Source organism: Hyperolius riggenbachi, chromosome 2, assembly GCF_040937935.1.
Source record: "Hyperolius riggenbachi isolate aHypRig1 chromosome 2, aHypRig1.pri, whole genome shotgun sequence".
Lineage (NCBI taxonomy): Eukaryota > Metazoa > Chordata > Amphibia > Anura > Hyperoliidae > Hyperolius > Hyperolius riggenbachi.
In genome coordinates, this window is record NC_090647.1 from 381,102,552 (window position 1) to 381,117,084 (window position 14,533).

The 14,533-nt window shown below is 45.0% G+C and overlaps 1 protein-coding gene across 1 annotated transcript in view; it reads right to left on the bottom strand.

Annotated features, from left to right (window-relative positions):
- Positions 1–6,279: 6,279 nt before the first annotated feature.
- The window catches only part of GUCA1B (guanylate cyclase activator 1B), a 333,757-nt gene continuing 325,503 nt past the window's right edge, over positions 6,280–14,533 (bottom strand). The window contains exon 4 of the mRNA XM_068269753.1: positions 6,280–6,769. Within this exon, the coding sequence (XP_068125854.1) occupies positions 6,642–6,769 (128 nt within the window). The 3' untranslated portion in view covers positions 6,280–6,641. The remainder of the gene's footprint in view (positions 6,770–14,533) is intronic.

Genomic DNA, 14,533 nt, shown 5'->3' on the forward strand with positions numbered 1-14,533 from the left:
TTCCTCTACCTGTTTTGTCCATATCGGGTATGCATGTAGTGGTATATCACACTGCGTGCACTCACGTAGGTAGGTGGGTTCACTTAACTGCACAGGTATACGCACTGATGCGGTGGGTTCACTGAACAGAACAGGTATACAGTGGCGGGTTCACAGAACAGGTATACAGTGGCAGGTTCACTGAACAGAACAGGTATGCAGTGGCGGGTCCACTGAACAGTACAGGTATACAGTGGCGGGTTCACTGAACACAACAGGTATGCAGTGGCGGGTTCACTGAACAGAACAGGTATACAGTAGCGGGTCCACTGAACAGAACAGGTATACAGTGGCGGGTTCACTGAACACAACAGGTATGCAGTGGCGGGTTCACTGAACAGGTATACAGTGGTGGGTTCACTGAACAGAACAGGTATACAGTGGCAGGTTCACTGAACAGAACAGGTATGCAGTGGCGGGTTCACTGAACAGTACAGGTATACAGTGGCGGGTTCACTGAACACAACAGGTATGCAGTGGCGGGTTCACTGAACAGAACAGGTATACAGTAGCGGGTCCACTGAACAGTACAGGTATACAGTGGCGGGTTCACAGAACAGGTATGCAGTGGCAGGTTCATTGAACAGTACAGGTATACAGTGGCGGGTTCACTGAACACAACAGGTATGCAGTGGCAGGTTCACTGAACAGGTATACAGTGGCGGGTTCACTGAACAGAACAGGTATACAGTGGCAGGTTCACTGAACAGAACAGGTATGCAGTGGCGGGTTCACTTAACAGAACAGGTATGCAGTGGCGGGTTCACTGAACAGTACAGGTATACAGTGGCGGGTTCACTGAACAGAACAGGTATACAGTAGCGGGTCCACTGAACAGAACAGGTATGCAGTGGCGGGTTCACTGAACAGTACAGGTATACAGTGGCGGGTTCACAGAACAGGTATGCAGTGGCAGGTTCACTGAACAGAACAGGTATGCAGTGGCGGGTTCACTGAACAGGTATACAGTGGCGGGTTCACTGAACAGAACAGGTATACAGTGGCGGGTTCACTGAACAGAACAGGTATACAGTGGCGGGTCCACTGAACAGAACATGTATGCAGTGGTGGGTTCACAGAACAGGTATGCAGTGGCAGGTTCACTGAACACAACAGGTATGCAGTGGCGGGTTCACTGAACAGGTATACAGTGGCGGGTCCACTGAACAGAACAGGTATGCAGTGGCAGGTTCACTGAACACAACAGGTATGCAGTGGTGGGTTCACTGAACAGGTATGCAGTGGTGGGTTCACAGAACAGGTATGCAGTGGTGGGTTCACAGAACAGGTATGCAGTGGCAGGTTCAGGTATGCAGTGGTGGGTTCACTGAACAGGTATGCAGTGGTGGGTTCACTGAACAGGTATGCAGTGGTGGGTTCACAGTACAGGTATGCAGTGATGTGTTCACAGAACAGGTATGCAGTGGTGGGTTCACTGAACAGGTATGCAGTGGTGGGTTCACAGTACAGGTATGCAGTGGTGGGTTCACAGAACAGGTATGCAGCCAGGAACAAGCTAAGCCTAACTAATCTTTCCCTATGAGAGACAGTCTGCAGCAGCTCGCCCTACTCTCACTATTGCAGGCACACGAGTGACCGTAATGGCCGCCGCTGCCTGCCTTATATAAGAGGGGTGGGGCTCCAGGGGCTAGTGTAGCCTAATTGGCTACACTGGGCCTGCTGACTGTGATGTAGAGGGTCAAAGTTGACCCTCCATGTGCATTATGGGGCGAACCGAACTTCCGCAAAGGTTCGCCTGCGGGACGCGGACGCGAACGACGGAAGTTCGCATGGAACCGTTCGCAGGCAAACCGTTCGGCCCAACTCTACTGCTGGCTTAAAGCTCCCTGTTTGGTTAATCTCTAGCCCCCGGTAGGTTTAACTGTTAGTGGTCACCAGTGGGCAGCCATTTAATATAAATGAAGAGGATAGGTGTTTTATTTGTTGATTGCATCAGCTGTAATTCACCATTGTCTTGTACTGTAAATTGTTGTACTGTTTATATTGTATTGTTATACCTTTTAGTATTGTGTACAGCAATAATGTTAATTTTATGCAGCTTGGACTTGTCACTCTACTTGTCAGCAGAGCAGGATCATATGTATCACATCTTTCATCCATTGTCCCTGTACTGCAATATTCCATCAAATACCAAATGAAACACTGCATGAGGTAAATGTCTTTGTGAATTATGATGAAGATGTTTGATAATTTACCAAACTATTACCTCATGTGTGAAAATTTTAGCGAATGCTAAAAAAAAATGTTGTTTTCTGCATGAGGTAATTTACCTCACATTACATTTTTACCAAACCGGTCTAATGCTGGGCATACACTATTCGTTTCCTCCTTATCAATCGAGCCGCTGATGGCTCGATTGATAATATCCGACAGGTCAGATGACCCGCCAGATCGATTCCCCGCCTGTGGGCGGACAGAAGCGTGGAATCGAGCGGAAGATAAGGAGGGCCGGCGGGGACGAGCGGGGATCGATCCAGGCGCCGGCGGGGACGAGCCGGGATCGAGCCAGCGGGGACGAGCCGGGATCGAGCCAGCGGCTCGATCCGGCACAAATATCTTACCGTCTATGTCCAGCATTAGTGAATTGAGCCCTTTAAAGCGGACCCAAACCAAACATTTTTTTTAATTCAAAATATTTAGTTGCACCACTCTGATACATACAAAGCTAAATAAACACTTCTTCAGGCCTATGAGCATTTCAGTGCATGCTTTTCACCCTTCTCTTTTCATAACCAGGTGTCAGCCATTAACAATTCCTCCTTTGCCGGACACCACCTACTCCACCAGTTTGCCCGATTCTGTCCTGGCAATATGAAAGGAAGGGAGGGGTCCCTCCAATAAATGTAAAATATTTTATATTTGTCATCATGCAGCTGAAAAAAAGCTGCTATTTATTATTATAATTTAGAAAATAGATTTTATTTCTGAAATCTTGTATTTTTAATTTGGGTCCATTTTAAGGCTGTAAATTTCCCAGCAGACTGGTCACAATTTTTCCTGATACTAATTCCCCAACTGGCACTGATGCTATTTCCCCAGAGACAGCATGGAGTCATGTGATACTGTTGCATTGTCAAGTATCCAGGGGCGTACCTGGGTATAATTGCGCCTATGGCAAACACTGAAATTTGCGCCCCGCACCCCTCCCCTGACATTAGACTATGACTATGGTAGGATTAGATAGTGAGCTCCTCTGAGGACAGGCAGTGACATGACTATGTACTCTGTAAAGCAGATTACGTCAGTGTTATATAAACACATAATAATAATAATATAGTAGATCATTAGACTATGACTACGGTAGTATTTGCCAGCTCCTCTGAGGACAGTCAGGGACATGACTAAGTACTCTGTAAAGTGCTGCAGATGAGGACATTAGTTCAGGAAATTGGACCATTTGTGGCCGCCTTAAAGAAAGATTTTAAGAGAATGTAATGTTGCCAGTTACTTTCCTGGGGCCTTTTCTAGCCTCCAGAAGTCCATCTGGTCCCTGGTTGTCATTCCCCCCTGCTCCATTCAGCCACTCTGCCCCTCTGAAAGCTGTATGCGTGGCCCTGTGCCGCGTGTCTCCTCCATCGCGCTCCCATGGCCGGGAGCATTATGCACTTGCGCTGTAGACAAAATTGCTACTGCGCAGCCATAGAACAGAACACTCCCAGCCATGGGAGCGTGATCGAGGAGGCGGGGCAGGGCATGTGTCGTGGCCAGTGACTGGTGGACTCTGCCAGCTTTTGGAGGGGGACAGAGGTTGATCCGAGCAGTGCGGAATGACACTGAGGGCACATGACCTCAAGGGGCTGGAAGAAGCCCCAGTAAGATAAACTAGCCAGATTTATTTCACTTAAAAGTCCTAAGGGAGAAACATTAGGTAGAAAGAGGAGGGGGAAGGATAAGAGAAGCAGAGAGAGGGGAGAGTGAGATGGGAAAATGGAGGAGAGAGTGAGACCTGAGAAAGGCAGAGGGTGGAAACAAAAGAGAGGGCAAAAAAGAGAGGAGGTAAAAACACTAGAGAGAAGAAGGGTGAGAGTGGTAGTGAAACAGGAGGGACAGACTGGGAGTTTAGTCATCACTAGTCCCGTTTGTTAGGCCCAGGGACATGTAACACACCACCAACATGCTTCAATGAGCAGGGCAGAGACAGGAAAGCACGTTGTAAGAGAGAGTGAGAGAAAACAGAACAGGAGGAAAGGCAAGTAATTCTCTTATCTAAATTGTTGGCAGCTGCCTCTCTCTGCTCCGGGAACTTTACATACTTGGGCTATCAGCACTATCAGCTTCATCACACTCGCAGTAGGGAGACACAGACCTTCTCATTTAGCCCAGTGCTGCAGGTTTCCCATCTGAATTTGCTAATTATGGCTTCTTTTAGATGAGATCCCTATCTGACAGTCTCTAGTACTCACTCGCTGCCTGTCTGTGTCATTCCAGCCGCTGCAGCTACACAGACACTTGTTCTCCTCTCCTCTCCAGCCCCCATCAGCCCCAGCAGCAGCAGCAGCAGGGCTCCATGCAGCCAATCAGGAGGAGGATGCGAGTCAACACTGGGAGCCGATAACTAAGCAGCAGGAAGTTGAATGGGACGCAGCACTGAAGTGTCTCCTACTGTACTTTGCTCGCTGCATGCTAAATCCTCACCAAGCGAATGAACCAGGAGGTGCTTGGATCTGGGAGGGAGCATTTGAAGTGCTCCACTTATGCGCCCCCCCAGGAGGTGAGTGACAAAGGGCGCCTATAGCAGGAGCCCCATGTGCACTCCTCTAGATCCGCCTCTGCAAGTATCAGGAGGCAGCACTATAGTCTCCATGAGTTGTGATAGCAGAGAGATAAATTAAAATTGAAGTTACTAACACTAATGTTTGGATCAGAATATGTGTGTGTGTTTCATTGGTAATGTTTTCCAAAACCCTTACTTGCACCTTTTTTCTTGCTTTAGAATAACATTTAGATATACGCCGTATAGCACTGCGGAAGATGTCAGAGCTTTATAAACACTAAATAATGACAATAATAATTACAGCGGGAGTCTATGAGAACACCTGCCAAACCTGTTAAAACTGTTTGGCCAATGTGTTTAGGCATTTGGCAGGTGTTTATAGTGATAAATAAATGTATCACTTTGAAAAAAATATATTTATCAGATCAGTTCATCACTTTGGTGGGAAAGGAAGGGGGGTGGTGGTACACACTGGTCCTCTAATGTGTACTTTTTCATTTAACCTTAAGAACCACAGGCTTACACCCCCCTAGTGACCAGGTAATTTTTTTAAAAAAATTCAGGCCACTGCAGCTTTAACAGCTTGCTGCAGGGCCTTACAACTTAGCACACAAATGCATCTGCCCTCCTTTTCTGCCCACCAACAGAGCTTTCTTTTATTATTATTATTATTATTTTTTTAAGTTAAAAATGATAATCTCCCCCCCCCCCTTGACAGCCAATCAGCAAGATTGTCTCTCATAGGCATCAGCCTATGAGAGCGATCCTTTTTCTTTGCCCTCCAGGGTACAGCCAAGTGACAGGGCAGTCCCCAGTACAGCGCTGCTCTAGTTCGCAGCGCTGTGCAACGAAAATAAACAGCCATTTATTTTCTTTTCAGTCTGCTGTTGATGGAGCGGAGCATAGGCGCGCAATCCCCGCTAATCTCCTCCCCAGAACTTGATGCCTTTCTGCATTTGGCGGTCCTGGGGGAGCAACCTTGCGGCCACCAATCGGGGTCAGGCAGTCGCAAGGTGGTTAAGAAAAGATGGTAAATCTACCATTGGCAGTATGCTATCACTACTAAGTGGGAAACCAGTCAATGCATGAAATAATCATTGAGGGGAAGCAGAACTAACTGGCTTTGGCTGTGCATATATATATATATATATATATATATATATATATATATATATATATATATATATATATATATATATATATATATATATATATATATATATGCATGGAACGTACCCCAAATGTTTTAGGAGGGACAGAAGTGACTGAGGACTCTAGTATATGGACAAATTAATTTAAGATACCAGCTATAGGTAGTCTCTTCCCCTTTAAATAATTTACCTTAAATCATCCAATCTTTTCCATCCAATCTTCTCAGCTGCATGCCGTAAAAACCTTTCAGGGTGTCATCTCCTACTAAGAAATTTCATAAAGTATTAAGCAAATAAAAAAGCTAAAAGCTTGCATGTCATATCCACTTACATATTTTATTCACACAATACCATATGTAAATGTTTTAGTATCACTCTGAGATATCAATAAAGGATATGTCAGAATCCCACATTATCCTTGTTTGGCTACACATAGAAATTATATGTAATGAACTGTAATATTGCATAATACTGTGGTGAAACATGGACATCAGAAAAATCCTACCAACAGCTGTGAATCAGAAAATACTTAGACATGCAATGATTTCTGATCAGCAGTCCACTTTACGGGCATCAAGCACAGAGCCGCAGCGCATACGTTGAGTGAATATCTGTTTTCAGTCCTTTGACTGCTCCTCCATCTTTGAGAATTCCAATTCTCATGGGAAATCTTCAAGGCTTTATTAGAAAACATTCAAAAGCAAGTCCACCAATTATTAAAATAATGCACTCTTCCTCCTTTGCTCATTGATCCAACTGCCAGGACTGACATCCATCTGTAGCATTTTCATCACCCACTTATCCTTGCGAGCACCATCTATAAACTCATCCAAAGATAGCTGGCCTGTACAGAAAAAAAGCAAATCAATTACATTTATAAATTATAGGAGGCAACATTTCTTGTCTGGTATGTCTGTTATGTCTGATATCATATCACTTTCACTTCAAACCTAACTCTAGGGGGCAAAAGAGGGATAGAAAATAATTTGGGTTTACACTGTTATTTCCAATGCCAAATTACTGACACACCAGGGCCGGTTTAAGCAACAATGGGGCCCCAGGGCAAAATAAACCTGGGGGCCCCCCCAACAGATACCCCAGAACAAAAATCGGCATTAAGGGACCTTTTTTGCAGCTGGTATAGTCAGGGTGTGAAGCCCCAATCGGTCGGAGCTCCACATTCTGGCTACCCCAGCCTGCATGGGGGACAAGGGGTTAAAAAGTTTCAGGAGGGGGGACCCCACATAATTAAAAAAAAAAATCCCACACTCTAAACATTAAAGAATTTTTGGGGAAAATAGGAAAAAATGCCAGGGATCTTCATGCAGACATATTGCAGCTGTATAGCGATCCCTGGCCAAAGCACTGCGGCTGCGTATGGACCCCCAGGAAACCCCGTCAGGAAATTTATTGCTCTTTCTTTTGATGCATGTAAAATTACACTACTACTAAAAGTGACATTTACCGCATTTAAAAGTATACTTTTTTCCTTCAAAGCTTTAAAATCGATTTTCTCAAAAACTATAAGGTCTTTTTGAAAAATTGTTTTTTCCACTTATTCCCAATGATCTCCTTAACATATCCTGCAAATTTAGGGTTTAGCATTTAAGGTGGATTTGCTATTAACCATTAAAGGATACCACAACTGACATGTGGCATAATGAGATAGACATGGGTATGTACAGTGCCTAGCACACAAATAACTATGCTGTGTTCCTTTTTTTCTTTCTCTGCCTGAAAGAGGTAAATATCAGGTATGTAAGTGGCTGACTCAGTCCTGACTCAGACAGGAAGTGACTACAGTGTGACCCTCACTGATAAGAATTTCCCCCTTTTTTATCTCTTTCTTGCTCTTAGAAGCCATTTTCTTCTAGGAAAGTGTTTTATAGTTGGAATTTCTTATCAGTGAAGGTCACACTGTACTCACTTCCTGTCTGAGTCAGGACTGAGTCAGCCACTTACATACCTGATATTTACCTCTTTCAGGCAGAGAAAGAAAAAAAGGAACACAGCATAGTTATTTGTGTGCTAGGCACTGTACATACCTATGTCTATCTCATTATGCCACATGTCAGTTGTGGTATCCTTTAAAGTCGGCAGGTTTTTAAATGTGTATTTTTTTTTTTACTTTGAAACTTTAACATCGATTTTCTCAAAAACTATAAGGTCGATTTGAATTTTTTTTTCCTCTTGTAGCCACTGGGGGCCCCTACAAGCTCTGTGGCCCTGGGGCAATTGCCCCCTTTGCCTCTATGGTAGCACCGGCCCTGTAACACACCCATGTGCTGTAGGCAGTGCAACTATCGTGGCCCCATATAAAGAGGGCAGTCCTCTAAGCAAAGTCCTGAGGAAAGAAGGATCTGACCTCCTGAAAGGTGCGTATCATAAAAAAACCTTTTATCATTACACGGCAGCCGCCTATCTTTCTCTGCATGCACGCTGCACAGCTCATGTATTTACACACCTAATTGCATGTAAGCTGTTTCTACAGCCCTGCAGAGCAACAGCGGAGTTTCTTAAAAGCACTCTACTCAAGCAGCGCTGCCTGTCAGCCCTCACTGCCACAGTCTGTAGAGCAGCTGTCTTTAGCAGAACAAGCATACAGATCAGGCAGATATTCACAGAGGAGTACCGGTGGGATTCCTGGTTTTATCTACAACAGAGGAGGATCAGCTAAATTGCCAAGTAGAGATAGCTCGAACCTCCGATTTTGGGTTTGCGAACCTCAAACGCGAACTTCCGCAAAAGTTCAAGTTCGCGCAAACCATGCGAAGCACAATAGACTTCAATGGGCAGGCGAAATGTAAAAACTACAAACACTGTTTCTGGCCACAAGAGTGATGAAAAAGATGTTTCAAGGGGTCTAACACCTGGAGGGGGGCATGGCGGAGTGGGATACACACTAAAAGTCCCAGGGAAAATGACGGATTTGATGCACAGCAGGGTTATAAACCCTAAAGGGCAGAAATCACATTGCATTCCTAAATTGGAGGCATAAAGTGCTTGAAAACATCTTGCGTGTGTAGACATGCATCAGCAGGTAGTGTAAGAAGTGTATCGCGTCACACTAACAGACCAAACTCACTGTGCAACGCACCACAAACAGCTGTTTGTGTAGTGATGGCCGTGCTGGACTGGTGCGCACGATGGCGAGAGTGCAGGTGATGGCGGTTTTCAACCCATATGGTCAGGCTGAGGTAGCTCAATGACAGAACAACAGTGACTGTCCAGCTGATCAATTTTTGGTCTGTCCACAATGAAGCAACGACCTTATTATCTTGGGTGTGCCCCCCCAACACACTGATATAGGTCTGGTCATTGCTTCATTGTGATACGCAAGGCCCTTCACTGCGGCAAGGTAGCGATCACGAAGGGAAATTCACACGTGTACATGCCTTTTGTTTTGTTGTTGCAACCGCAGTGCAGCCAGAAAAATTAGGCATGTACACGCACCAGAAAAATTATTCTTTTTGTCAGCAGCCTTAAAAATTCAGGAATCCACCTGGTGTCCTGGGCCCTGTTGGGGGTGGCGGAGAAGGCAGTCAAGTGGCCTGCAGGCAGGGATGCTGTGTAGGGACCGACTTAGTTTTGGGGCAGGCAGGCAGAGATGCCGTGTGGGGACTAGAGATGGCCGAACCTACAATTTTCGGTTTGCGAACCTACCGCGAACGCTCGGTTCGCGCAAACTTTTGCGAACCGCAATAGACTTCAATGGGGAGGCGAACTTGGAAAACTAGAAACACTTATGCTGGCCACAAAAGTGGTGGAAAAGATGTTTCAAGGGGTCTAACACCTGGAGGGGGGCATGGCGGAGTGGGATACATGCCAAAAGTCCCGGGGAAAAATCTGGATTTGACACAAAGCTGCGTTTTAAGGGCCAAAATCACATTGAATGCTAAATTGCAGGCCTAAAGTGCTGTAAAACATCTTGCATGTGTATACATCAATCAGGTAGTGTAATTAGAGTACCGCTTCACACTGACACACCAAACTCACTGTGTAACGCACTGCAAACAGCTGTTTGCGTAGTGACGGCCGTGCTGGACTGGTGCGCACCATGGCCAGAGTGCAGGCCATGGCGGTTTTCAAGCCCATATGGTCGCCGGGCTGTGGTAGCTCAATGATAGAACATCAGTGACTGTCCAGCTGATCAAATTTGGTCTGTCCACAATGAAGCAACGACCTTATTATCTTTGGTGTGCCACCCCCCGAGACACTCATATAGCCGGTGGTCATTGCTTCATTTTGATATGCAAGCCCCTTCACCGCGGCAAAGTAATGATCACGAAGGGGAATGGGCACATGTACATGCCTTTTGTTTTGTTGTTGCAGCTGCAGTGCAGCCAGAAAAATTAGGCAGGCATGTACACGCACCAGAAAAATTATTATAGCGGCCACCATATGCCATATTCAGATGCCATAGTAGCGGAAACCACGGCTTTCTCAGCCAGAACGAAATTACTGCAATCAGTGTTAACGTCTCTTGCATTAGTCTCTGTAATAACTGTTGAATCAATGTAACTGGGGGGAACACATAAGCAGTGCTAAACTCCCAAGGAGCCACTAGTGCATCTACTGCCTCCGCTGTTGGCGTCTGCCCCCTTGAGATGAATCTCTTGCACTTGGTGTTGTGTCTCGTTGCTATAAGATCCAACTCTGGAGTCCATAATTGGTTGCATATTGTCTGGAAGACTTCGTTGTTCAGGGACCATTCGTTGTTGTCTAAACTCTTCCTGCTCAGGTAATCTGCCATTACATTTTCCTCCCCTGGAATGTATATTGCTGTTAAACTTCTGAGGTGATTCTCGGCCAGATTGAAAATTGGTGCCACCTCCTGAAATAGTGTTCTCGATCTTGTACCTCCATGCTTTCTCAAGTAACTGCTGTGCAATTGTCCATATGTAGTGTCACATCCGCTCCTTGCAGGTGGCTCTTGAAACTGGATAGGGCAAAATAGGCTGCCCTGATCTCTAGAATGTTGGCTGGTTCTTGAACTTGAGGTGATGTTGTCCATGTCCCTTAAATTGTGTGTGACTGTAGACACGTTCTTCTTTTCTAGCCATCAGAAGAGCCTGCTCTCTGTGTTATTAAGATTGGATGATCCATTCGTCTTGTTCACCATTAATGTAGAAATCCAGTTTGCCACTATCTGGTGTGCCATTGCGCCCAACGCACCATTGGAATGGTGGATGTCATCGTCCCTAATAAGCTGAGACACTGTTATCACTGTAGAACCTATCATGTTCTGTACCAGTGCACGTAGCTTTTCCTGCTTTTCCTCCGGAAGGCTGATTATATTGAGTTGAGTTTGGAGGCATGCCCCTAGAAACAAGATATCTTCTCGTCGGTTCCAACTGAGTTTTAAAAAAAATTTTTGATTTTCCAGCCGAAACTTTGTAGCTCTGTAAGAATAAATTGTTTGTATTGAAGAGTGAGTTTTCTGTCCTGATTAAGTAGCAGAAGGTCATCTAAATAATGGTGAAGTCTGAGACCCCTGAGTCTTACCGTCTCTACCACAGTTAACAGGACTTTGGAGAATGTCCTGGGGCTGTTGATATTCCAAATGGCAAACATCGGAATTGAAGATGAAGATCCCCTATGACAAATCTTAAAGGGAACCTAAACTGAGAGGGATATGGATGTTTCCTTTTAAACAATGCCAGTTGCCTGGCAGTCCTGCTGATCTCTTTGAATGCAGTAGTGGCTGAATCACACACCTGAAACAAGCATGCAGCTAATCCAGTCTGACTTCAGTCAGAGCACCTGAACTGCATGCTTGTTCAGGGGCTGTGGCTAAAAGTATTAGAGACACAGGATCAGCAGGAGAGTCAGGCAACTGGTATTGTTTTAAAAGGAAAAATCCATATCCTTCTCAGTTTAGGTTCCCTTTAAATACTTCTAGTAGTCCGGATGTATCAGTATGCAAGTATGCATCTTCTAGGTCGACTGAAAGTGCCCAGTCCCCAACCATTAGCACCTTCACAATAGTTTGGAGAATATCCATCTTGAAATGTTCTGTTATAATGAAAGAGTTGAGGTTTCTGAGGTCCATTACTGGCCTTAGATTTCCTGTCTTCTTCTTTACAAAGAAGAGAGGGTAGTATACCCCAAGTCCTCTCTCCTGAGCTGGAACTTTTATAACAGCTTGTTTTGTAAGCAAGTCCTTCATGTACTTCCTCAGAATTTCTCTTTTGTCCTTGTCTACTGGGATACTTGTTGATTTGAAGATGTCAGGAGGTAGAGTCTTGAATACCCACTGATGACCTAAAGTTATCTTTGAATTACCCACTGGTCGTTGATCGACTCCATCCAGACACTTCCGAAGGCTTGGAGCCTTCCTACCACAGGTAATGTCTGGACAGATTGACCATCAAAAGGGCGTTTGGGGGGCAGTAGACTGACCAGTTTTATTTTGCATGTTCCGTTTCAATAGGGTAGACTGAGAGCTCGGCCAATTTTTCTTAAATTTACAGCTAGGCCTATTAGTAGTATATTGTTCTTGAACCTTGTCTGATACGTGTTTCTTTGGAACATGGGTCTCTTGGATTTCCGATCTTGAGGGATCAGGCCAGATTTACCCCATTACTCTAGGAATGGCGGTGTCAATCTCTTCTCTGAATAAATTATTTCCGTCATATGGGATTCTTCACCAACTTGTTTAGATGTTGAATCGGCAGACCATCCCTTCAGCCATAAGGCCCTTTTGCTATAACAGCATGAAGCATAGATCTAGAAGAGCATCTTAGAATTTCTACTGCAGCCTCTCCTACAAAATCCGCTGTCAGTTTGACATCATCCAGAGCTGTGATAATAGCTTGTTTGTCTGCTTTTAGCGCATCTTCAATGTTCTGGGTCCATGCCTTTAAGGCTTCCGCCACTGATGTCAGGGCTACTATCGCTGGTTTACAAGTGCTTCCAGAAGTTACATAAGATTTTTTGAATTCTGCATCTATTTTCCTATCCAGTGGATCTTTAAAGGATACCACATCATCTCTAGGCAAGGTTACATGTTTGGCAAGAGCGACTACTGAAGCATCCACCTTTGGCGGTTCGTTGAGTGACTTTAATTTATTTTCCTGCATAGGATAAAGGTTATTCAGTCTGTTAGCTAAAACAGTCTTTTTCTCCATCTTTTTCCACTCTTAAAGAATAATTTCATGAATTGTGTCCATCAATGGAAAAGCCTTCACTGATTTTTTCAGATGCATATAGTATTCTTTCTGATTACTTGTAGACGGTTCCTGTGATAGATCTTCTTGCCATTCAATAGCTTCTCTTATTGCAGCAACATAGGGTTGGACTAAATTAAAGTGGAACCCCACCTCAGGCATATCAGCTTATGTCTCAGAATGAGATGGGCCAGGTTGTGTGCTTGCTGAATCAGTGTGCTGTGTGGAAGGCAGTGAAGCAATATAGCTATTCATTGATTATCGTACTGCTTCTTTAATCATTACAGCAATATCTTTAGGCTGTCCCTGTTCTTTCGCCATTGAGTAAAAGCAGGACAGACAGACAAGTTTTCCTGGTAAAACATTATCATCACAAGCCCAGCATTTTTTCTTTGAAGGAATCCCATGAGATGAAAGATGTCTACTAGGAGATCTACGATAATATCTTCTTGACGATGAACGTCTCCTAGAACTTGATCTGCTCCTTGATCTTGAATAAGTCTTCCTCCCTCTTTTGCATGGTCGAGAACGAGATCTTGATTGTCTTTGCTCTGTTCTGCTTGTCCTGCGTTCTGTTTCTTTAATAGGGCTGCAGAGACACAGAAGATAGGCATCAGCCCAGCACTCTTTTTACTGTAACAAATATACTTACGCTTAATTCAGCTTCCTACCTAATAACCTCTAAATGGTCATACCGTCATACCGATTTTGCAGCTCCTGCTCCATAATGACAGCCTCCGCTGTAAAGAAAATAGAATAGATGAATAGAATGAAGTGCAGCCAAGGGAATAAGAAACCAGTGAAAGCAAGGCTCAACATGTATAATATAGGGGGAATCCTCTCCATCCACAGTAAAATCTGCTGTGAAGTCTGGCAGCGCATCCTCCATAATGAAGAGTCCAACAGCACCCATGCTGAATCCCTTTAAATAGCCCTCCCCCTGCTGTTTAACCAATCCGGAGTTTAGGGCAGGGAGGCATCGTTGACCACCAATCAGAAAGGTAGGCGGAACCGGAAGTCGGACGCTGCCAGCGGAAGTAGACCAGCGGTGGAGAGCAGATGGAACGCGCACCCATTGCTTTGCCGGAAACTGTAGAAGAGAGAGAGATAGGGAGCAGGCCATGCTGCGCAGCATTTAGCCACAGACAATGCCTAGTGATGCCAGAAGGATTTACCTTATCTTATCACATGCACGTACCCCGCGGCCAGAAGCGAGGTTCCCCGATCGGTGAGTCATTTAGACGCTATGCTGGGGACTTCATACAGGAGAGGCTGAACCTGTATGGAAGGTAGAAAGCCATTTATTACATTACAAACTTTTCAGCATGCGCCGGAATGGTCCTAGAGTCAGGTGATGCCGAGGACGAAAAGACTAAGGAGGGCGAGCTATAGGGAGAAATTTATAGTGATGGTCCAATAGGGGTCAGGTGGGTGGCACT